Here is a 25,509-nt window from a genome sequence, read left to right as displayed (position 1 = left end):
CGTTAGTCACTTTAGTCCCTGAAATTGACCATGCAGGGACTGTTTTGCATATTATCTGCATTCAGGGACTAAATTGACGAATCGTTCCCCATTCAGGGACTAAAGTGACTAATTTCCCTATTTTATGTTTCATGATAGATAGAGAAAAAAAAATGAAGCCACTTACATGTGATTTGTTTAAACGTATATGCATTTTTTACTATGTGTTGAATTGAATAAACAATAAACATTGGTTGCCAAAGTCAAAATCTAAAGTATAAAAGTTAATTTTACTATTATACTATACATATGAACCAAAAATATAAGAGAAGTTTACAGAAGTCCTTCACTAGTTGAATACTAAATTGTCTCAAAGGCAATAAATCAAGATCTTCCTCTATTATATTTCATGATTATAAAAAATAAAAATCTAACTCATCTCCCAGCTGGGCCATGTGAACTCTATTCTTTAATTTGGTGAGTTGGGAGATGGAAAGATAAAAGTAACAAATCATGTATTGTTGATCATTAAGCTAGTAGTTACTGAATTTGAGCTATTTCAATTAAAATTTTGTGGAGAGATTGTGGTTTGGAGAAGAATGGACAATGATCACTGCCTTTGATTTTGAAAACTCCTTCAGGAGGATTTTCCCCCACAAGCTTCTCTTGGACATCTGGGGAAAGGGCGCGGTCATCCAGTGTTTGAATGTAAAAACGGCGAGCGGTGCCATATTTTTCAGGAGATAAACACAGCTTCTCCATGAGTGGACCAATTGGACTAAGTCTCATTGAAACCATGGCTAAAGCAACATCCTGTATCAAACCACATATCAAATTTTACCAGATCAGATATTTATAGTGAGAATCTATAAATCTGGTTGGAAATTAAGGTACTGTTTTAGATAACATCCAAAGACGTCGGAAGATTGTTAAAGAAGAAATCACGCACAACTACAGAGAGGATAAGACTGACACTACGAAATGGTAACTCCCTTGAATCATGAGCAAAAATTAACTATGAAATAGAAAATAGGAGCTTCGAAAAAAGGTACCAGCGCAGTTAATAGATCAAATTCTTCTATCTTGATAGATTAATATAAGTGAGAAGAATAAAGTAAACCAAACGGGATTAAGGAAAGAAACCCTCTAAAAAAGGTAACAGTTCCCACTCACATGGATAAAACTACAGGAGGATATGTTTTTCGTGAAGAATTTGGAAAGTGGGAACATTAAACAAATCTACAATACTTAAGTTTTAGAGGAAGAAGAGATTTTGTTCTTTAATCTTAAAGCCAGGTTGAATACCAGCCAATTATTTTTGGAGTTCTGAGGGCATTATCCATTATGAATACCTTTTCAACTATCTACACAATTAGAAAGAAATCTTGTTGTGCATAACTACGTCTCAAAGAAATTACCCTAACACCAAATTATTTAGACAAAGAATACACAATTAGAAAGAAATCTTGTTGTGCATAACTACGTCTCAAAGAAATTACCCTAACACCAAATTATTTAGACAAAGAATACACAATTAGAAAGAAATCTTGTTGTGCATAACTACGTCTCAAAGAAATTACCCTAACACCAAATTATTTAGACAAAGAAAACAGCCCATCTAGTTGTTCATGTATTTAGCATTTACAATTACCTCCTTCACTCCTCTTTTCCCAATGGATGTCGATTTCGCCCCATAAGTGGGTCCCCCGCAAAGACTACCCCATTTGGGGCCCCACAGGTAGGGATTACGAGGGAGAAAATCCCACCGTAGGAAGTTTGTGAATGGAGACGGGAATTATTTACCCCCCCCCCCCCCCCCCACAGGGTCCCTGTCCCTAAGAATAATACTACAAAATCCTTTTATGAATGTACACATGTTTACAAATACATCTCTTTTGGTCTTTTTTCCATTTAAAAGAATAATAATAATAATTTACAACAGAATAACACATCAGTCACTCTTGTTCCTATTATCTTAAAAAACCTCAAGTGGATTGAAATTTATCCTAAAAATAATATAGAATTTACAATTTTTCAATGTCGATGGGGCACCCACGCTGCCCATGGTGGGGGATGGGGACGAAGGACATTTTGAGGGGCGGGGACAGCCAGACAGGGGGAGCACTCCCCACCCCCGCCTTGCCCCTATTTTATATAAATCACTAGTAGTGCCAGTGGATCACATAAAACCCCATGTATCTTCCATGACACATTTAATCATATTCAATAATAATAACTAGAACCGGTATATCTATTGATATAAAAAAATAATGTGATAATTACTTATTTGGTATTACCACAGACAAGCTTTCCTCTTAAGCTATTAACAATGTATTTGGCACCGCAGTAATACATTTCAGATGAAACCAACATTTCTTTCTGCATATTATAATATCTGATATTATTAAGTTGTATATTGCTTACCCTCCATCCAACCATTTCTTAGAAATGAAAGAGAAAAAAAGGGAGAAAGTAAATCAAGTAGTGAAACAGCTTTTAGTTCTAAACTTTTACTATTCATCACAAGTTGTACAATTTTAAGCAGCCAACTTAAATGAATAGCAACAAAATATCTAGAAGCTATAATGTTAGAAATAGACTCAACTCCTGCATACCTTTGCTGGGGATTGATTAAAATACAAGCCTTTCATCTGCTCTTTCTCAAACATAAATCCTGTCGGGGGCTTTTCTTTACCATTACCATGGATCAGAAATTTTGATTCTTGCATAAACTGTTCAGCAGATCCTAGCTGCAGTAAAGATGATTTGTTATAACAACTATAAGATCTTCCAAGAAAAATGCAAAATAGGATGTAATTTGAAAAGGGGAAAATGTTCCTTTGGTAATGAAATTTCATCATAAAGAACACTTTAATTTAACAGCTATAATAATATTTACTTTGAGTGTTTATGCAAAAAAATTACTTGTGATCACATTTGGATGTGCTTTCTACAAAATACTTAAAAGTTCTTTTGATTTCTCAGAAACAAAATGTTCAGCTTTCTAGAAACAGCTTTTATCATTAGTTTCTATATTTATACTACTTTTGTGGTTAGTAAACATTTTTTACCAAGGCAGGTATGTCATAGGCAGTCTATTAGAGCAATGAAAGTTCCCTGAATTGTTTGCTAAGACTTCAAGTTATAATCGTAGAGTCTGTTATTGAAATTGAGACAGCCGTGTAACAGTAAATTTGTGATAATAGATGAAGATATTACCCCAAATCCAATTAATTGAGATTGAACAACCGATGTGAAACATGGAAGGGCAATATATGTACCATGTTAATATTATATAATTGTACGAAATTATGACTGACATGGAAAGTTTAGTTGGCACACTATACATTGGATGAAAATGTTTTAGCTGTATATTAAGGAATTTAAATTTGATTCAAGGATTTATTCACCATATAATATGTGAACGCTCAAAAATTCAACTGGTCACATGAGTAAACGAAGAAAATACCTGATCAGCGAAAACATCAAACGGCCTTTTACCATCGGTCACCATTGTAGCACAAAGGAAAATCGCTTTTGAGATCTTTTGTGGATAGTGTTCCAATGCATAAGAAATGCAAGCACCACCGATGCTATGACCAACAAGAATAACCTGCAAAATTTCCATTTTTATGAAATATATACATAAAAGAATGCACAACAATAAATGCTTTAATTTCAATGTCAGACATCTGAACCTTTTCGTCCTCAGGAAGGTTTTCAAGATAAACAGTTAAAGGTTTTGAATATTCTGCCAATGTAGTGACATTGTTGCTGTCTGTAAGATCAATTCCAGATCCTGTAAGATCTAATGCAACAGGCTGAAGTCCTACTTCTTCTAGAAGGGCAACAGTCTTGTACCAACACCATGCTCCAAAACCTTCTCCATGGATCAATACAAACTTCTTTGTTTTAATGTTCTCCAGAAGTTCTGGATCCTGGACAGAACATAGCAGGTTATAACATGCTCAACCGAAAAGATTAAAACAGTATTGTTATACGCTTTAATTTATAATTAATTTCTGAAATATGGCTAACAAAGTTTGTTAACAAATCTTTTGTGCAAACACAAGATTGTGAACATATATATTGATTACTCAAATTCAAATCCTTTTCCATTCTAGGTTCAAGCAACACATTTTCCTCTCCCAAATATTTAAGTATAATTTATGCATTAATCCAAACAACATTTCAAACAGCCTTAAGAAAAGGAGTTAGTTAGTGTTTGTTGGTTCTACGGTGGTGGAAATTGATTTTGATAGACTTGATTTTAGTTTTTTTTTTTTTTTTACATTATAAAATTGATTTTAGTTGAAAGTGAGTTTAAAGCAAAATGAATTATAAAGACAAAATCACGTTAAAGTGAATTGAACAATAAATTTGAGTGCAAAAATCATGTTTGGAGGCAAAAGCTAGCTTCAAGTTAAAATCAATTCTAAAGACAAAATCAATTATAATCAGGAACCCGAAACGTGTCAAAATCAATTTTAAGTCTTCAAAATCACTTTTAACTCTCCCTAAAGTGAATCCAAAGATGCACTTAATTTAGATTAAATCACAAGCAATCCAACTGTATAAGAATTAAGCACCAACTCCAGAATAGATGGTGATTGACTTCAATAAAGGTACAAACTAGGAGGATGCTCAACATGAAACATCCCTAATTGCCCCCCCTTAGATTCTTCACTATAGACTCTAAAAAGTAAGAAGAAAAAAAGACATGTTCCTAGTACTCCATGCTTAACACTAATAACAACACATCAGTAATTAGTGGAGTCAACAACACTACACTAGCACTACTGAGCACCTCATCCTACACAAGTCTGGAAGTGGGGTATGGATGTATTGTAAAGAAGTACAAAAATACAGGCAAATAATCATAAATTAAAGTTTATTTATCCACTTTTCATTAGCACAGTGAATTTTGGTCCTGTACTTTTCTAGATACATACACCACCTTTTTAGCCTATAAAAAAATAAACTAAAAAGTAACCCTTGATTTCTTTTTAACAACACTTTTCAGACACATCATGTTTCCATTTACAATTGAATAATTTTTCTAACCATCTTACTTTAAGATTTAAGATCTTAAAAAATCATAATAACCCACTTTCTAAAACTTATCAAATAATTCAAAAATCAAAACTTTACTATCAATCAATAAACCATAATCCTGACAACCCACTTTCTGAAACTGATCAAATGATTCAAAAATCAAAACTTTACAATCAATAATCCAAAAAGCATGCAAACCCAAAAAATAAATTGAAAAAAAAAAAAAGAGCAGAACCTGTTTGTTGACTGGAACAGAATCAGGTAAAGTGCGTCTTCTAGAGCTAGTAGAACCAATTCTTCTAGACATAGAACCTTCAAACCTCTGAGAATGTTGTTGAAGTGCCATAGATAAAGCTTGAAGATGCAATTCTTCTTCAGTAACAAGTTTCCTCTGTGATCTACCACCACCACCCATTCTTTTGCTTCTTGATCCCACTTCTTTTGAATCCTTTTTTGTCATGCAAATTAAACGATTTCCCATTTTTTTCAACTTTTTCTTTTTTTTTTCTGGGAAATTAATGAAACAAAGAAACTTGGGTTGTTGTTGAAGTTTGATTGTGTTTTTTGTTTGGTTTTGGTGGTTTCGGAAAGATGGAGAATTTGTGGAGTTGTTGGATATAAATGCAAAAATAATATTAATTAAATAAATAAATAATTAAAAAAGAATAGAATTGTAGTACGAAACGAATGAATGAATTCACAACTGATTTTTATAGCTTATTAATAAATGTTGTTTCTATTTTCAACGATTTGATACTTCTCTTACGAAATCATTTCACTATTTCAACGCTATTTTCAATTTTGGTGGAATAGACAAATATTTTTCTCTTAATTATAATTTTATAATAATGATTATACGTACTGTATATAATAATAATGTTTGTACAGTTGTATTTTGTATGTGCATAGTGCATGGCCTTGCCATATGCTTTTTATACTGTAAAGTTTATTTGTTAGGAAAATCAAAATATATCCCCTTGATTAATATTTTGTACCCAGCAATTTTATTTTATAAAAAAAAAAAAAAAGACGTTAATTTAACGAAAGAAAAGAAGTGAATGAATAATAATAATAAAAGTGGTGGTTGGAGGAGTAGGAAGAGTGGTGGGTGAGTAGAGACAAGAAAGTATCCTGAAAATAAGCGCATTTTGTGTTGTGAAGTGAAGGTAGAGTAGTTTTCAACGTGCATTGAGGGGCAACGCATCTCATCATGGCATCACTATCTTCAAATTTGCTTCATAAAACTTTTACTTACTACACTGGACTAGACTAGACTAGACTTGTTTAAATACCAGATGAATTATAAAAGTAAGAAACGCGTGTCAAGTAAAATGAAAAATAAAAAAATAATGGGAGAGGAGTGCAAAATACTAATAGAAATAATATTATTTGTACGATCATTTTATAAAGGGTTTTGTTTAAGCATGCTAAATTAAGTAATTACTCCCTCCGTTTCAAAATACATGTCCAATTTTTGCAATGTGCACTATTCATTTGACTTACTTTGACCATACTTTTTTACTAATGTATAAATACAAATATTAGCATGTAAGATGTTGTTTGATTTGTCTCGACAAATATTTTCAAAATATTAAATTTTTATAATTTTTTACTTTAGATAATTAAAGATATTAACAGTCAAAATTGTGCATTGGCATATGTGAAGTGGTTGACTTGGACATGTATTTTGAAACAGAGGGAGTATTTTTTAAAATGTCAAAGTTTTTTATTTTCAATGCATAGATTACACAAACTTCCATAAAAATTTACCATTTAAAGTCCTTAACTAGTACCCCATTTCCCTTTTATAAAACTTTTGGAGTTCAACAATTAAAAGTGGTTGTTATATCATTCGATTGGTGGGGTTTAGTATGGGAAAGGGGAGTTCTTTCCCTCCATGGGAAAGTTGAACCACAACCATAGATTTATTACTTTTTTAATTGGATGGTTAGGATTTATGACCTGTTAATTGTTGTGAATTGTTGCATGGTATTGTGGACTGCAGCAGTGGTCCCCACCTTCTAATTAAACAACAATATTTCATTTCTTTTTGTTGCAACTTTGATTTTCGGTTGAGCTTGGTAATTGAAAATAAAATAAAAACCCAGAAAATCTTCATCTTCCCTACTATTCTTCTTCATCATAGGAAAAATAAAATAAAAAATAAAAATCCAGAAAATCCCGACAGTAAAACTCTAATTCATTAGTTTTAATTAATTAATCTTTATATCACTAATAAATTCCAAATCAACCTTAGTTTCACCCAAATCTGAAGAAATAAAGGATAATCCATATGAACACTTATTTGAAGTTTCGGTTCTCTCAACCTCTACAGTTTGTTCACCTGGATCTTCAACAATGATATAGAGCTTTTATCTGTCATAGGAAACAAAATCACTGACGAAATTGATTGCTTTGGTTACACCACTCTTTGCAATTGTTGAAAATGTTGTTATTGTTGTTGATGATTGTTGTTGTTGTCGAAATTGAGATTGGAAAATGTTGTTATTGTTGTTGACGAAGAAAAAATTGTTGTTTGTTTTTGTTAAAAATAGAGGATTTACCTTAGATCTTGAATATGGTTGTTGGAATTGTTTGGAGCAAAACGAAAGATGAATTTTATTGTTGTTTCAATCTGAGTTTTAAGCTTGAATTTTTAAGCTGCTGTTTTTATGCTGTTTTCTCCTTGCAATTTCTTATGGTTACTTTCTGTGAACTAAATGAGAGAGACATGAGAAATCGGTGAGAATAGCTTACGGCGTTTTGATTAACTAATTGAGGAGAGACAATACACTAAAGTAAATGGGAGGGTGTAACAAGAAGAAACAAAAAACATTAAAAAACAGTATTCATTTTTTTAAAATTTTTTTTAGCAACCGGTTGTATAATGCCAGCTGTCTGGGGAAAGGGAGCTTTCCCATGGTGGGAAACAACTTCTCAAGAGGACACACAACGTAATTGAACTTGATTGTTAATGTTCTAAAATTCTTTTCAATAATTGTGTACTTGTGTGTTATGCTCATCATCATGCATCTCATTTGATTTATCACATAAAGTATTCTTTAAAAATGTCCATCGATCGACTTGTCATCATTCATTTCCATAAATTTGGCTCAGACACTCTCGAAGTCAGTTCAAATCGGTGTCAATTTGGTTGGAATAATTTGAAAAAATAAATAATGTTACTTAGTTGAGGGAAAAATATGGTAATTTTAATGTATTTCAGTGTTTTTTTTTAATCCGTATATTTAGTTTATTTTTTGTCAAGTTGTCTAGTGGTTAGAGCTCACACATTTTAAATGTGGAAAAATGGGATGTCTGGGGTTCAAATCTTAACCCCTGTATATAATGTGCAATATCCCTACCAAATTGAGTCAAGCTCGCAAGGATATAAAGATGAAAGATAAATGATATTTAAGATGAAATAGTGTAATTTAGAAGAAAGATGAAGGGCCTGTTTGGTTTAGCTTTTCAAAAGCAATTATAGCCAAAAAACAATTATAAGCAGTTCTAGCCAAAAAACAACATGTTTGGTTTGGCTTTTCAGAGAAGCAATTCTAGCCAAAAAGCAATTATAAGCAATTTTCCATGAAGCTACGAATCCTAGCTTCTAGCTTTTCTAGAATCAATTATAAACAGTAAATTTTATATTTTATTATTACAACCTATTATTTTCCTTTATTGCTCTTTATCAATTCTCCTTCTTTATCAATTCTCCTTTAGCTATGTCTATTTTAGTAATTATACATTCAAAAGCAATTTTGATCAAAATCATCCAAACAACATTCAGTTTGTTTAATCAATTCTACATAATTGTATCCAAACATAAATCAATTCTCTCATAATCAATTCTGTCAGAATCAATTCTATCAGAATCAATTCTCTCAGAATCAATTATATTCAAAGTTGAACCAAACACACACGAAGAGAAAGTCATGATGACTTTTCCACCACAAAATCACCTAATCCTTGTCCCATTTACACAAGCAAAAACATTTGGGAATTTCTATTCCCACCCAATGACCTCACGCGTTCCCTATTTAAGTATTTTATCCTGTTCGGATTTTATAATCTAAAGTGTATTTGACGTTTTCTGGATTATAAAAATGAACAGTATTAACCCAATTTTGTTCAGATTTAACTCAATTCATTAAAATGACATAATATTGACAACAAAATTTACCGATTCAACACAATTTATTAGTAGTTTTAAATTTCATAATATATTTACATTAACATAACACCATGTATAGTTAAATGTTTGTTAACTAAAACTAAATTTGTAGTACAAAACTGTGGAGTGAAAAGGAGGGAGAAGACTTGTCATCACTCTCGTGCGCCCTCCAGAGAATTTGGGAACATAAGCAGAAAAATGTGGAAATTAATCTGAACAATCCCTTGTCCAAACGAATCTCAAATACAAGATGCAGAGGAACAAGCTTCTTTGACCATTCACACTAACCCCGCAAGATGACACGAAGGTCTATGTTGATCCTTCATATGAAAGGAAAACAATGAAACCATGACATCTTAACCGCCCCAAAAGAAAAGTAAGAAATAAAAGGGAAGAATGAAAGAATGAGTTTTATAAAAAAAAAAAAAAAAAAATCGTGTAAGCATCACATAAATTGTATCTACAGTCAATAAAATCGTGTAATTTAGTCAATAGAAACATGTAAAACACAAAGATATTGACCTAAAATCATCTGACCTTCCATTCTTATCTCACCAAGCCACCGCCTAAACTTGGGGATGCTTCAAATTATATAATCCGAACACATGTTCATTATTTTTTTCAATTATATAATCTCAAACATGCATAGTCTGTGTTAAAACTTATGTTTTAAAGGGTTTGACATGTTTCAACTTATATAATCTGAACCGGTCAAATACAAGATTTTTCAATGGTCCACAACACACACTTTCTTTTAATGGCGTGTTTGGTTCATTTGCAAGTCAATCCACATAGTTATGAACACGTATCCAATAGATAGGAATGCTAAGCTAGTTGTAGTTTATTACAACGGGGGAAAACCTTACTTTTTTTAGGATCCACGTTGACGTTACATTGTTTGGATTGAAGGATCAGTTGAACCAAATTAACGGTCCTCTTACCCGCACATACACTAGAAGTGTGGATAATGTTGAGTATCGTCGTCTGTCGATTAACTCAGTTGGACGCTTCCTTGGTGAGATATTTTCATGATATTCGAGAAAGTTTGATTCGATCCATGACCTACGAAGAAATCAAGGCTTACATGGATAGACCAGATTAAGAATTTAGTTTAGTTGATTTGTGGTTATGGTGCTACTTTTGTATTTTATTGTTGAATCTGTTATGTTTAAATCATGTTGTTGTAGAATTTGATCTAGTGGTAGGTAGATGTTTCTATTTTCAGTCAAACCCTTCTGAACACAATTTTTAACTATGTGCACATTTTTCGGACTATATAATCGGAACCCAGAGTGGACATGGTATGGACGATTGTGATGTTTCCTTTGATCAAAGTTACAGTCTAACATGGTGTTGTGGCTATAAATAACACTACATTCTTCTCCATTTTTATTGCAATTTACAACATCCTTCCTTCTTTTCTTTCTAACTCTTCCTTTGGGGGCGGTTATAGTATCATGATTAATGTGGACTATTCGTATCATTCTATAAATTGATTGGTGGTGGTCAATAGAGACTTTCATGTTATCTAGTAGGTGTTTACAATTTTTTACAAAATTCATTTTAGATAATCCAAAGTAAACAAATACACTTTAGATTATATAATTGGAACGAGGTTAAAATGATAATTTTGAAGGACAGAAGAAATTTGTAGTGTGTAAAAAGAAATTCTATTAAACCTAGGCCATAAAAGTAAACAAGTATCAACAACAGGTTTGTTGGTTGTAGAGAAAGGAGAATTCTGCTATTTACCCGACAGTTTTTGCTCATTCCCAACTGAAAAGACCATTTTACCCCTGCGTAAGTTAAGTTACGTTAGTGCAAAACTCAGCGTGACTTAAGTCACGCAGAGTGAGTTAAGTCACGCTAGTGTTAAACTGAGCGTGAGTTAACTCACGTAAGCTTCTGTGCTCGTACTAGAACAGGTTGTAGCGCCTTGTTCCTTGTTTTCCCAAGTTCTTTCATTCATTCAACCAAAACTAACAATTTAAAGAACATTCATTCAATAATTCATTAAATCATGCATTCATTCATTCATAATTTAGATACACAATATTAACGAAAAATAACTAAAATGTCAAAAATAAGCGCAATCGCGCAAATGTAAATATATTACAATCAAAATGTCATAAAAATACTACAAAAATAAAAATGTACTAAAATAAGACACTACTGCTGCTCTTGTGGACTATGACTCCTACTCCTCCTCGTGGAACCGGCTCCTGGTCAAACACGTTATACTCGGTCTGGAGGCCCTCCAAAATACTGAAAAAGAGTGGATTTGAAACCACCTCTGGAATCTCCATCGCATGCTCCACTCTGGCTCTCATGATGCTGATGACCTACAATGGATTGGAAGGATGTTTGGCCCACTCCTGCTCAACAAGAATCTCTTGGTAGACAGGTTGTGGAACCACGTACTCAGGAACGGGAGCAGGGCAGACGATAAGAGGATGGGATACACGGTAGAACCATTTAATATACCCATTTGAATGCTTCCAAGGCTCGTCGTCCGGGACCGGCTCACCCCTCTTCTGCTGGCTAACGGCATGCAGAGCAAACTCCAAGAAGGCAGCAGCCACATCTGCTGGGCAAGAGGCAGAATCATCGTAGGAGGTCGATGAACGGTCTGAACATAGTTGTACTGCCTCAGAACCCGCTCCGGCAAGTGACGCACCATCTTTTGTTTGCCGGCCATGATCCATCTGGAGTACCAGCACACGTCCTATAAAGGCGTCACGTTTCGTCGGCGCTCGTACGGCTTCCAGAATACATGACAATGCTCCATCGAATTCATCAAGCCGCTGAAGTGATCAGCATCAGCAAACCCCCTTTTAGGTTTCCATCTACCACATACGGGTTCTCCCGTTCGTAATCTTCATATTTCTTCCTCGGAACGACATGTCTGAAGTGAGCTATAACCCATCCCTGCAAACACAAAGAGACAAATTATATCAGCACTTAAGTATCATACAAAAAAGTATACATTTAAGATTAACTTAAAAATATAAGAACAAAATATATTACCATAAGCAAGGTCATGTAACCACCAACGACGCCAACATGTGAGCTGGAGGTAAGATTCAGCTACTCATACAAGAAATCAAGTCTCATCCCGCCCCATGACCATGTGCCTAAGTCATCCAAATTCCGAATCGCAAGTAGGCATGGCAACAAAATCCATACCCGTGGTTACCCACCCGAACCAAACCCAATTTGACGGGTTTTCCCTGTTTTGACTGGGTATGGGTATGGGTTTGGGTTTTCCCCGATTCCAAAACACGGGTATGGGACGGGTAACGGGTATATAGGTACCCACCCCAAACCCATACTCAAACCCGTCCCGAATGCAGAAAACTATTCTATGTTGATATGTCATGTTATTGTTTAATAATTTTCGTGTTATAAAAACTACCATTAATATTTAAAGGGGCAACTAAATCAATCGATCTAACAAATGTTAAAGTGAGCATATTGTCGGATAATGCATTACAACATTTCTCTAGGGGTTGCAAAAAAACTTCTATTTTTTATTTAAAAAAATTATTCAATGTGGGGACGGGGATGGGGCGGGGATACCCGAACCCGTTGGGGACGGGGTTGGGGTTCAATTTCTCATCTCCGTTGGGTATGGGTAGGGTAACGGGTAAGTATATGATAATCAGGTATGGGGACGGGGAATGTAAAACCCGTCCCCACCCCGCCCCATTGCCATGCCTAATCGCAAGCATCCACAACAGATTAATGGTTTTGCTATTCTTGCCGGCAAAAAGGGTGTAGCCAAGCAAGAGCAACAAAAACGCCTTAACACAGGCGGGCCTAATACGACTCAGCTCCTCCTCCTCCTCCTCATCTGATAAATCTCCCCCAGCAAATGGTTACACCGATTCAACGGGTGCTCATAACGCTCTTTCAGGGCTGTGTAAGTGACAAAGGCACCTGAATTATTACTCACTTGCTCCACCGTTTCCTCCACCGGAAACAATAGATGATTCACCATCAGCTCTACACCATGGTCATGATCTAAATCATCCTCCTCAATGAGTCGTCCAACGATGGGGATGTGTAGAAGACAAGCCACATCATCTAGTGTAATGGTCATCTCCCCAACAGGCAGAGGGAAGCTGCTGGTCTCCTGATGCCATCTCTCAGCCATAGCACACACTAACCCGTGGGAGATGCTTTCGTACCCAGTCAGAATGAGGGGCCTTAGACCGGATCTTTCCACCGGTTCCCAGAACCAAGGGTTATCATCTACATGCAACGGAAGTAACAAGGCAGAAAGCTTAAGTTTCCTCCCGTGCGAGACACCAATCATCTTACGCTCCGCTTGCAACTGAAATACAAAAAAAAATTAAATAAGTAAAATAAACATGAAATAATAAACTTGAAATATAATACGTAAAATAAACTAGAAATATTCTACGTAAAAAATAAATGTCATGTATTCTAACAAACACCGTTAAAAAAATTATAAACTAGAAATATTCTACGTAAAAAATAAATGTCACGTATCCTAACAAACACCGTTAAAAAAATAATACATAAAATAAACTAAAAATATTCTACGTAAAAAATAAATGCCACGTATTCTAACAAACACCGTTAAAAAAATAAAACGTAAAATAAACTTGAAATATTATAAGTAAAAATAATTAGTAAAATAAATAGTAAAATATCATTAAATTAAATAAAGCAAATTATACTTACTATTTTATCGTTCCAAAGCTTGCATGCCACATGTTTACCGAAGTTCGGTAAAAGAGACAACTCATAAGGCCCCCCTGAAAAACCCCCCATCCTCATCATCATCCTTCGTACCAGGCTGAGCCTGCTGCTGAGGATGCTACTCATACTGCTGCTGTTGAGGAGGCTGGTCATACTGTTGTTGCTCATAATGAGGCTGCTCATACTGATACCCCTCGTGATACTAAGGTTGATACCCCTCCTGATATTGGGGCTGATACGCCTGCTCCTGATAATGCTGCTGATACTGTGTCGGGTCCATCGTCTGGGATAGACCCGTCTGTGACGATGAGGCCCCCGCAACATCAACCCTACCAAGTCTTGTGGCCCCAGTCTGCCTCTCCCTCGACCAACCAAAGAGGACGTACTGCTTGATTTTTCCTCTGTGCACTACTAGTATAATTCTGCTGCCTCCCTAACCTAAGTCTGTCAAGCATCTGCGGTGTATTCCTCTGAGACATATTTGCACAACATTTCAACAATAAAAAAATCAATGAGACATTTTCATACGGACAATTCAACAACATTTCTAACCATTCAACAACAACACTTATATTTCGACAGTGTCATTTCAATCCGTAAACTATCACATTGTAGTCAAACTAACTATAATCAACATTAACAAACATATTTCTAATTAATTTCATCATTAACAAAGAGACAAATTTATATCAACACTTAAGTATCATACAAAAAAGTATACATTTAAGATTAACTTAAAAATATAAGAACAAAATATATTACCACAAGCAAGGTTATGTAACCACCAACGAAGCCAACATGTGAGCTGGAGGTAAGATTCAGCTGCTCATACAAGAAAGCAAGTCTCATCCCGCCCCATGACCACGTGCCTAAGTCATCCAAATTCCGAATCGCAAGCATCCACAACAGATTAATGGTTTTGCTGTTCTTGAAGTAAAATATTTTCACAAGAAAGGGGGGTTTGAATTGTGATCTAATAAAAATTACCAAATAAAAATTCTCAAGTATATATACTTGGATTAGATTAGTATGTTAGTTAATAAAACATAATATTGTGAAGTGTGTGATATTGTATAAAATGAAAGAGATAGGGAAAAAGAAAATCACACACAAGAAGTATCCTGGTTCCCCCAATATGGGTTAGTCCAGTCCCCACAATACTGTGAGATTTTCCATTAGGTAGTTGCGTTAAGTAACGTTAACCACAACTCCTCTTTTGTCTTCTTTTTTCACAAATGAGTAACTTTTACTCTTTGCTAGATCCGACTGATCTTTCCTGCAACCGAGTAAATCTACCTTTGCTTTTACAACCAAAAACAAACAAGTACAAATCACCCTTGCTAGATCTACCTGATCTATCCCTACAAACGAGTGATTTAACCCTTGTTTTTACAACCAAGAAACAAACGAGTACAAATCACCCTTGCTAGATCTACCTGATCTTTTCCTGCAAACGAGTGATTTAACCCTTGCTTTTTACACACTTGTTACCTACAAGCTTTACAACCAAATAAGAAACAAATTCTTACTTGGACCGAATATCAAATAAAATTGAGTAGTGCTTTACTAAACAAAAAGCTCACTGTAAAAGAGCAAGTTTAGTTCACTGGAAAAAGAAAAGGAGAGAGCTTTGTGTATTTTTGCTTGTGTATATTGCTTGCTTTCTCACAGAAATTCGGTGCTCTTCCCTTACTGCCTGCATGTGTATTTATAGGCACCAATTGCTTAAAACATTTTGCTCTTTCTTCTCTCCCACGTGAGGAGCGTCTATTGCCACTAGTCTCACATGTGTGCAGATATTTTTAATCCAAAGGCCATGGTCCCACATGTAGCTAAATATTCCAACTAGAATACATCTTGTCTCTCTTGCTTGTCCACGTGTGTCATCAAGATTTTATCCATTGCAATCTCTTTTGATTTCAAAGCCACACATTTCATCTTGCTTCCTTTGAGTTCCACGTGTAGACATTTGGGTGAAGAAGGTACAAATATATGCAAATTAATAGCTAGCATCCATTTTGTTCTTTGTTCCTTTTACAGCCAAAACTTTCTTTGTATGTACATGTACTTGCATGTTCTCATTGAGTAGACATATAGTGGTATTGCAAAATACTTAGCAGCAAAACCATGTTCTATTGCAATACCATGTCATGTGTTGCTTTCTTATTGGTCCACGTGTAGAATTGGATTCAAGCTAGCAATTGGTTGTGACCTTTTCTTTATCTCATGAGTAGTGCTTTCCCTTGTGTTCTTCTCAGGTAGGTAAGTTCATGTGTACAAAAATATCCAAAGGCTAGTAAATCCTTTTGTAATAAAATGCTTTACCATGCAACATATTATCTCCATACGTAAAAGGCCTTAGCATTTTAAGAGTTCCTTTAATGAAATATTCCTTGAATAAAAGGTTCCATATCTGTCTCTTAAAATGTCAATTAGATGACCTTTGATGCCTTAAATTGCAATATACCAAACTATACGTTTTTCTCTTCTTTGCAAGGTTTTTGGCTTTCAAAATTTGTTGCGTTGTATGAGAACAAAAATTGACGATTGTTGCGCGCCTTTAATATTTCAACTGTGACTAAATAGAACACTCAAATACACAAGTTAAATAAAAAGATAATCATAACCTTCGATTAAACCTTCATTGATGAAAACAACAGTCTTTCAATATCTTCATGAAGCTTCTGATACTATTGTGGTAATACTCTTAAGTATTTTTATTCTCTCATCGTTGAGTATAAATAATGCACTTGTTGATGTAAGTTGATTCTAGTTTGTCCTCCTCATTTGACTTTTATCCTTTCAATTAAAAGCTCAAGTGCAAACATCAGTCGATTAATATTCATAAAACTTATTAGTTTACTTCTCAAGGTTTGTTATCATTAAAACATCAATAAAGGATTTTTAGATTTTATCTCAACAATCTCCCCCTTTTTGATGATGACAAACCTTTAGAATAAATCATAAGTTTTATGGATGGAAATAATAATAAATGCAAGAATGTTGATAGATATTTCAATTAAGCTCCCCCTAGATACATGCAAGAGTTTAGTTCTTAAAATAATAATTAAACTCCCCCTAAACACATGCAAGATATTAATTCATAACATTCTTCATTATTTAATTTCATCTTACTTTACTCTCCCATCATACATATCTCTCCCCCTTTTGGCATCTATCAAAAAGTGTTGGGGGTGAAAAAAATGAAGCACAATTGTAGATAGCAATGTAGGATATCAAATTTAAGAATCAACTCAGATATCAAATTCATCAAGTTTGCATTTTAAACATTAAAGCACATGTAGGATGAACAATGGTTATTCTCGTCAATACTGAAATCACAATTTGGTTAATATATCAAAAGCAATACAACTTAACCTCATGTAAAATTCAGTTTTTTGAAATTTTATTCATCGATGCTCTCAAAATAAAAACAAAAAATTTATTTGATCTCAAATGTCAATGGAAGTTGAAAAAATATTCTCAAACTTAGAATAACTCCCCCTCAATTTAATGACATGAATATCCTCAATTACATTAACTTGAGACAACATTTTATTTTAAAACAAGATCATGTTCCAAAAAATGAAAAATGGACACAGCTATGTTCTAGCCGTTTGAAACATAAAATGTCATATGAAAATTTGACCAATGATTATTATTTTTGAATAGAGAGAAAGTGACGCAAATGCGGAAGCTAAAAAAAATCAGAGTGAATTGACTTCAAGTCAATAAAACTTCTCTCTTTTCAAAATATCATCATGTTGAGAATATATATGAATTTTTCAAAGTTTCAGCTCCTATAATGCTTAAAGAGCCATTCTTTTCAAGATGATTTTCTCATATTTTAGCAGCACACAAAAAGAACTATCAAGTGTTTTTTTTTTGTTTCACAAAATTTATGCAAACACACTTGTAATAAAAAAAATGTTTAAGCTTACTTTCACTTGAAAGTGTTTGTGTGAGACATCTTGGTTATTTCTACTTCATGCTTAAAACATATTTTAAACATTTAATAAGAAAAAAATTCATGAGGGCTTATGCAACAATTAAGATTAATTATGCACAAATTATATTAATATGCCTCATGATGCTTGCATCTAAATAACATGTAAGTGTGACAAGATGGTCATTAGTCAATATTCAAAATATCATAATATGCAAGTCTTATTCAAATTATTCAAATTAGACCAAATTTGTATATTATGACAAATTAATACAAGATATTCTCATGAATATCAATCATGTATCTTCTTGTTGAAATCCTTCAAAAATAAATCCTAAAATAGGATATTCATTTAAATCATGTTGAAGAAGGATCATTTACATAAGCCATATCAAAATCTCAATTTTTTGAAAAGCCGAACAAAATAATACTTAGGCATCAGGCACAGTATAGGCTAATCAATATGTGAAAACCAATTGTATTGAGATAAGTGCACATCTTATAGAAATGATGTTTTTCATGAAAAGTTCACTATAAGCACAGACTTATATTTATAAAATCATGAGATTTTGGCACTTTTCTTGTTCAAGGAATTTGGTTTATCATGAAATACAATTAAGAGTTTTATTTACTCCAAAAATATTTATTGATCAATAAGAATAATTTTGACTTGCACATATAAAATATTGACCAATAATCCAATCAATACACACTTAAGGTATTTTCCACAAGATTATAAAAATATGAATTAAGACAAGTGTTAATTCATTTATCCTTTAAAAACTTATCATTGTGAAATATATAAGTCAAGCTTTGTATAAAATTATGTTTAACAAAACATCCCTTGAGAAGAAAAACTTTAAGAAGACTCATATATTTTGAAAGCATTCTTAAAAAGTTTTTCTCTAAGTCGAAAGCATCGTTAATTTATTGTATTCAATAACCACACATTTTATGGATTGAAGATCAATATGGGATATGTGTAAATTAGAAGTTATACAAAATTGATTTCATTTAAACATATGCATGTTCAAGTTATGACAAGGAGAATGATGCATCCATTTAAGCTTTTTGAATTCAAATACTTGCATAAAAAGATTTAGTATGCATTTTGAATTTCAAGAGCAACCAATCAATCACATAATAATATTGCATAAAAGTATTCAACATTATTATAATGCAAATATTATATGTTTTGGATCAGAGTTACCTCCTTTAATGACCTTTATCATTTGAGTACCAATGATGAGAATGTCTTTATTTTGTAATATGTCCATATACCCATTCATTTATCATCATTGTAATGTTGAGGTCACTTGATTGATGAGAGTTTTGTTGACGTAAGGCTGAGAGCAGCAGTTTGCAGTGGAAGTGTATTCAGCCTCTGTGGTGGATAATGCTATAGTATTTTGTTTTCAACAACACCAGCTGACTAAAGCTTCTCCTAGCAGTTGACATGCACCACTTGTGCTTTTTCTTTCTATTTTGTCTCAGGCATAGTCAGCATCAAAGTATGCGGTAAGATTGAAAAGTGATCCTTTTTTGTACCATAAACCGACACTTGGAGTGCCTACAAGGTATCTGAACATTCTTTTAACTGCAGTGTAGTGTGACTCTTTTGGTGCAGTTTGAAATCTAGCACATAAACCAACTGCAAAAACATTGTCAGGTCTACTAGTAGTTAAATATAAAAGGGATCTAATCATTCCTCTATATTCTTTTTCGGGAAAATCTTTGACATAGTTTTCTTGACAAATAAAAATGCCATCTTTGTGTTGTTTGATTTGTAATCCTAAAAAGAATTTAAGTTCTCCCATCATGCTCATCTCAAATTCACTTTCCATGAGTTTTGAAAAATCATCACACATTTTTTCATTTGTAGCTCCAAAAATGATATCATCGACGTACACTTGTACAATTAATAAATCATTTTTGTCAATTTTTCTAAAAAGTGTGGTATCAATTTTTCTTCATGAAAAACCATTTTTGATTAAAAAATGCTCAATCTTTCATATCAGGCTCTTGGAGCTTGTTTAAGTCTATACATAGCTTTGGTTAGTTTGAACACATGATTTGGTTTTTCTAAATTTTCAAAGCTCGGAGGTTGATGAAAATAAACCTCTTCATTTAAACAACCATTTAAAAATGTACTTTTTATGTCCATTTGAAAAAGTTTGATGCATTTATGAGATGCATATGCAAGAAGAATTCTTATGGCTTCAAATCTAGCCACAGGAGCATAGGTTTCCTCATCATCTATATGCCTTTTTGTTGATTGTAACCTTGAGCTACTAATTTAGCTTTGTTTAGTGTTACTTTCCCTTCTTCATCCAGCTTGTTTCTGAAAATCAATCTTGTACCAGTGATGGATTGAGTTTGAGGATTAGGTACAAGAGTCCAAACTGATTTTTCTCAAATTGATGTAGTTCTTCTTTCATAGCCTCGATCCATGATTCATCTATGATTGCTTCTTCGTTTGAAGGTTGTTGAGGAGAATTTTCTTTGTTGGAGTTGATTTGATTTTCTTCCTCATTTTCTTCAATGATTCTTTCTTGAATCTCGAGTTCCTCAAATTCATCAAATTTTATGTGCACGCTTTCTTCAAAGATCCTCAAACATTCATCAAACATAATTTGCGTATTTTAATCTATATATTGGCCATTGCAAATTTATATTCTATCAAATTTATAGAATGCAAAGTCTCAAAAAAACTTAGACATATTTTGAATCAAATTTTACCAAACTTTCTTTATTAAGCAAAGTATAGAAATAATATTCATAAAAGTGAAAATATGATATATCTTATTTTCTATTTTTCCAAAAAAAGTAAGTTTTGTTCAAGATTTTTCTAACACAAACAAGATTATAAACATAGAAGACAAATGTTTATTGAATTTCCCCACTGTGACTTACTGACAAGAAAATATATTTAAATTTTTGACTTTGAACATTTTTACCAAGAACCTAGAAAGACTTCACAATATTTGTCCTTACGTTTTTTGTTAAAAAAATGTTCAAGTAAATATTTTAATAACTCATAAAATATTACAAAGTCATAAGACTTATAAATTTTATAAGTTAAAAACATAATTGGTGAAATTGTATTAAAAAAAAACTTTTGACTTCTTTTCCTTTAAAATAAATTTCACATTCTATATTCTCATAGAACCTAATTTTTTGAATGACAGTTTGAATGATAAAGGAAAGTTCTATTATGTCAAACTTGTTTATGTTTTACACAAGACATGAAACAAGATTTGGTCGAGAAAAGCATCAAACTTTAAGACCAAAAAAATGTTTGGATTTGAAAAATAAAGATGTTTGTTTCACATCTCAAACATATGAGGTTTTAAATGTCTTCCAACAATTTTCATAAAGTTGAAAAATGCTTAAAAAAGTTATGAGTTAAACCTACCACGTATTAAAAAACCTTAAAATAAATTAAAGCAAAATTATTTTTAACAAAGATAAATGTCCCTTTGCTTTGATCATTGTAACTATTTTCAAAAGTTACGTATTATCTTTTCTCCTTTTTTTTTAAATGAGAGGAGGCATTGTCTTTCTTGGGTCATATGCCTTGAGCATCCACTCTCCAAGTATCAGGGCTTTTTCTTGACTGTCATGAGACATTCCTGCAATAGAAGTTAGTAGTGCTTTGGGTACCCATATCTTTTTGGGTCCTTGATGGTTAGTGTTACTTTTAGGAAATCCTCCTTTATGAAATCTAACAAAGTTTGATTTGAAAGTAACTCTTGTTTTTTGTGAAGCTTGTTCTTTCTTTTTTCTAAAACAAAAAGGTTCGAGATGTCCATATTTTTCACAATATGTACATTTGTACCTTTCACTCCTTTTTGTAACCTTTTCAGGAATGAAAATTTTTTCATAAAGTTTCTGTTTGTGATTAGTTTTAAAACCTATGCAAGCTTTATCGAAAACACTTACTTGTGATCCCATAATTTTTTGAAATGTTTCAGTTGATTTAACGAAGTTTGAAATGTCATTTTTCGACTGTAAAACATTTTCTTTCAAAATAATGTTTTCATTTTGAGAGTCATTTTTATTTTCAGAGACTTCTTTTGATTGAGAATTTTGAATATTTTCAATCAAATTTTTGTTCTCTTTTTCTAACATTTCTTTTTCCCTTTTTAGTTCAAGATTTTCATTTCTCAATCTTTCACATGTTTGTTCTAAAATTAGAGAGTTATAAAAAAGATTATCAAACAAATATTCAGTTTTTTCACATGATGAGCAAGGATTAGGATTTACCTCTTCATTATCTGATTTTGCCATTAGGCATAAGTTTGCTTTTTCATCCTTATTTGTTGAACAGAAGTTTTGTTGATCTCTTTTTTGTATCATTCTTAGTAATTTGCAAGTGAGAAGGTAAATTTGATCTTGACTTTCTTCAGGCATATCCTTTGCAATTTTGGACATTTTTTCTTCTTGCAAATTTTTCTTTTGAGTATTTTCTGCAGCATTGATTTTTCTCCTTTTTAGAGATTTTCTTTTTGATAACGACTTTGCACTTTTTGACATATCTTTTCTAGATCCTTTTCCTTCTACACCGTTAGGTGTTTAGGCTTTGAATTTTCTTCCTTCTACACCGTTGGGTGTTTAGGTTGTGTTGAGATCTCTTCTACACCGTTGGGTGTTTAGGCTTTGAATTTTCTTCCTTCTACACCGTTGGGTGTTTAGGTTGTGTTGAGACTTTTCTTCTGGATCTTTTTCCTCCTGCACCGTTGGGTGCGTAGGCTTTTTAGAGGCAGAGCTCTGGTACCAATTGAAGTAAAATATTTTGCTCTTTCTTCTCTCCCACGTGAGGAGCGTCTATTGCCACTAGTCTCACATGTGTGCAGATATTTTTAATCCAAAGGCCATGGTCCCACATGTAGCTAAATATTCCAACTAGAATACATCTTGTCTCTCTTGCTTGTCCACGTGTGTCATCAAGATTTTATCCATTGCAATCTCTTTTGATTTCAAAGCCACACATTTCATCTTGCTTCCTTTGAGTTCCACGTGTAGACATTTGGGTGAAGAAGGTACAAATATATGCAAATTAATAGCTAGCATCCATTTTGTTCTTTGTTCCTTTTACAGCCAAAACTTTCTTTGTATGTACATGTACTTGCATGTTCTCATTGAGTAGACATATAGTGGTATTGCAAAATACTTAGCAGCAAAACCATGTTCTATTGCAATACCATGTCATGTGTTGCTTTCTTATTGGTCCACGTGTAGAATTGGATTCAAGCTAGCAATTGGTTGTGACCTTTTCTTTATCTCATGAGTAGTGCTTTCCCTTGTGTTCTTCTCAGGTAGGTAAGTTCATGTGTACAAAAATATCCAAAGGCTAGTAAATCCTTTTGTAATAAAATGCTTTACCATGCAACATATTATCTCCATACGTAAAAGGCCTTAGCATTTTAAGAGTTCCTTTAATGAAATATTCCTTGAATAAAAGGTTCCATATCTGTCTCTTAAAATGTCAATTAGATGACCTTTGATGCCTTAAATTGCAATATACCAAACTATACGTTTTTCTCTTCTTTGCAAGGTTTTTGGCTTTCAAAATTTGTTGCGTTGTATGAGAACAAAAATTGACGATTGTTGCGCGCCTTTAATATTTCAACTGTGACTAAATAGAACACTCAAATACACAAGTTAAATAAAAAGATAATCATAACCTTCGATTAAACCTTCATTGATGAAAACAACAGTCTTTCAATATCTTCATGAAGCTTCTGATACTATTGTGGTAATACTCTTAAGTATTTTTATTCTCTCATCGTTGAGTATAAATAATGCACTTGTTGATGTAAGTTGATTCTAGTTTGTCCTCCTCATTTGACTTTTATCCTTTCAATTAAAAGCTCAAGTGCAAACATCAGTCGATTAATATTCATAAAACTTATTAGTTTACTTCTCAAGGTTTGTTATCATTAAAACATCAATAAAGGATTTTTAGATTTTATCTCAACAGTTCTTGCCGGCAAAAAGGGTGTAGCCAAGCAAGAGCAACAAAAACGCCTTAACACAGGCGGGCCTAATACGACTCAGCTCCTTCTCCTCCTCATCTGATAAATCTCTATTGGAACAAAATGTGTTTAACAATGAACCTTAAAGGGTTTTGATGATAACAAGGTATTAAAAATTGTAAATTGGACTAGCTAATATTTGTTCAAGTGTACAGGACCATAATTATAAAGTTACATCATCATTGGTTCTGAATGAGCAAATAAAGAGCTATGGAAACAACAAAAATTTGAAGCTTGGACGCTCCTGAAGGCAACTTGCTACTGAAGAGAAAAAGCGCTCCTGAAGTCAAGCTGCTCCTGAAGAAATAGCGCTCCTGAAGTAAGCTGCTCCTGAAGAATAGTGCTTCTGAAGACAAGAGGTCCAGAAGCCACATCATCAGAAGCTGCGTCATCAGAAGCTGCAGAAGTCATATCATCAGAAGCTGCATCATCAGAAGCTGCCTCATCAGAAGCCATTTCACCAGAAGCTGAATATCAACTGGATTTGCAAAGAATCAAGAATTGAAGAATTATCAATGCAAAAGCTGTTTATTGGATTCGAAAACACAAACAAAGGATTAGTGGAGTTTGCAACGGTCATTTCAAAGGTGTTTGAAGGCGTGTGTTTGCAATTTGGACGAAAGCGTTGACATTGTACTTTGTACGAATTGTACAACCACGTTCTCCACTACTCTGTTTTGTGTCCGCGCTACAGGACAAGAAAACAGCTCCAGAATACGGTTTCGCCTGCATAGATGTTCCTTTGGATAAGGAATGGATTTCAAATTTGTTCTTCATAGGACAACAGCCAAATCAGGCAAAAGATTATTGGTGAAAGATCAAGCTTCAACAACGACTCTTTGGTGTGCTGGCAATTTCACAACGTCTCTTTCACACCACTATATAAAGGAGTGAAGACCTAGAGAATTGGTAATGCATGAACTCTGAACGAAAGACTCACAAAGATTTTCACAAGTACCAAACCTCTGCTGAAATTGTTCTGCATTCACTTAGAATTTCTGTGTCTCAAAGTCATATCTTAGAAATTCTTAAGTCCATTGAGTCTGTATCTGATTTGTATTGTGAGCACCTCTGATTGTATATCAAGTGTTCAACCTTAAACAATTTTCTGTGTAATTTTGTTTAGTTAGGAAGTCTCTTGCAGTTGTGCTTGAGCAGGAAGTCTCTTGATTGTGTTCTTGAGCAAAGGAAGTCTCTTGCTTGTGTGCTTGAGCATTGGAAGTCTCTTGCTTGTGTGCTTGAGCATTGGAAGTCTCTTGCTTGTGTGCTTGAGCATTTGTAATCAGATATTACTCATAGTGAAATCTCCTTGGAAGTGCAAGGGGGACTGGACTACTTCCGGATTGTGGAAGGAACCAGTATAATTGCTTTGTGTCGTTCTTCTTCTCTCTCTCTCTGTTTTATTCCGCTGCATTTAGATTCTGATTATCACTTCAGAAGCTGTCTCGCTTAGCTTCTGATCAGTGTGTTCAGTTTTTAGGAGAAACGAAGAATTTTTCTAAAACACAATTCAACCCCCCTTCTTGTGTTTTTCTCACCTTCAATCTCCCCCAACAAATGGTTACACCGATTCAACAGGTGCTCATAAC

General features: G+C 33.6%; 1 protein-coding gene and 1 long non-coding RNA gene across 2 annotated transcripts; both read right to left on the bottom strand.

Moving 5' to 3' along the window:
* Positions 1 to 250: 250 nt before the first annotated feature.
* Positions 251 to 5,627, bottom strand: LOC146934890 (putative methylesterase 12, chloroplastic). The gene is made up of 5 exons (XM_085750139.1): positions 5,270 to 5,627; positions 3,678 to 3,917; positions 3,449 to 3,592; positions 2,595 to 2,729; positions 251 to 792 (listed from the first exon to the last, which is right to left on the bottom strand). Exons 1-5 carry the CDS (start codon positions 5,513 to 5,515, stop codon positions 520 to 522), a joined length of 1,038 nt encoding a protein of 345 aa, XP_085606265.1. The 5' UTR covers positions 5,516 to 5,627; the 3' UTR covers positions 251 to 519.
* Positions 5,628 to 11,223: 5,596 nt separating this feature from the next.
* On the bottom strand, positions 11,224 to 22,673 carry LOC146934889 (uncharacterized). Its single transcript, XR_015030067.1, has 4 exons — positions 14,699 to 22,673; positions 13,919 to 14,406; positions 12,236 to 13,544; positions 11,224 to 12,136 (listed from the first exon to the last, which is right to left on the bottom strand). It is a non-coding gene; the product is annotated as an uncharacterized LOC146934889 (long non-coding RNA).
* Between the last annotated feature and the right edge of the window lie 2,836 nt (positions 22,674 to 25,509).

The sequence above is a fragment of the Medicago sativa genome, chromosome 3 (genome assembly GCF_051527215.1).
Source record: "Medicago sativa cultivar Bolivia chromosome 3, Bolivia_mono, whole genome shotgun sequence".
Lineage (NCBI taxonomy): Eukaryota > Viridiplantae > Streptophyta > Magnoliopsida > Fabales > Fabaceae > Medicago > Medicago sativa.
Note: the sequence above shows the minus strand (reverse complement) of the source record. Positions and strands in the feature narration are given on the sequence as shown.

What these genes read in the sequence shown, in the direction of transcription:
- LOC146934890 (XM_085750139.1), bottom strand. Translation starts at nt 5,515, where the DNA reads ATGGGAAATCGTTTAATTTGCATGACAAAAAAGGATTCAAAAGAAGTG. An exon ending in CTGTTCCAGTCAACAAACAG is followed by an intron (nt 3,918 to 5,269) that starts GTTCTGCTCTTT and finishes TGTTCTGTCCAG; the next exon opens with GATCCAGAACTTCTGGAGAA. An exon ending in ACCTTCCTGAGGACGAAAAG is followed by an intron (nt 3,593 to 3,677) that starts GTTCAGATGTCT and finishes GAAATTTTGCAG; the next exon opens with GTTATTCTTGTTGGTCATAG.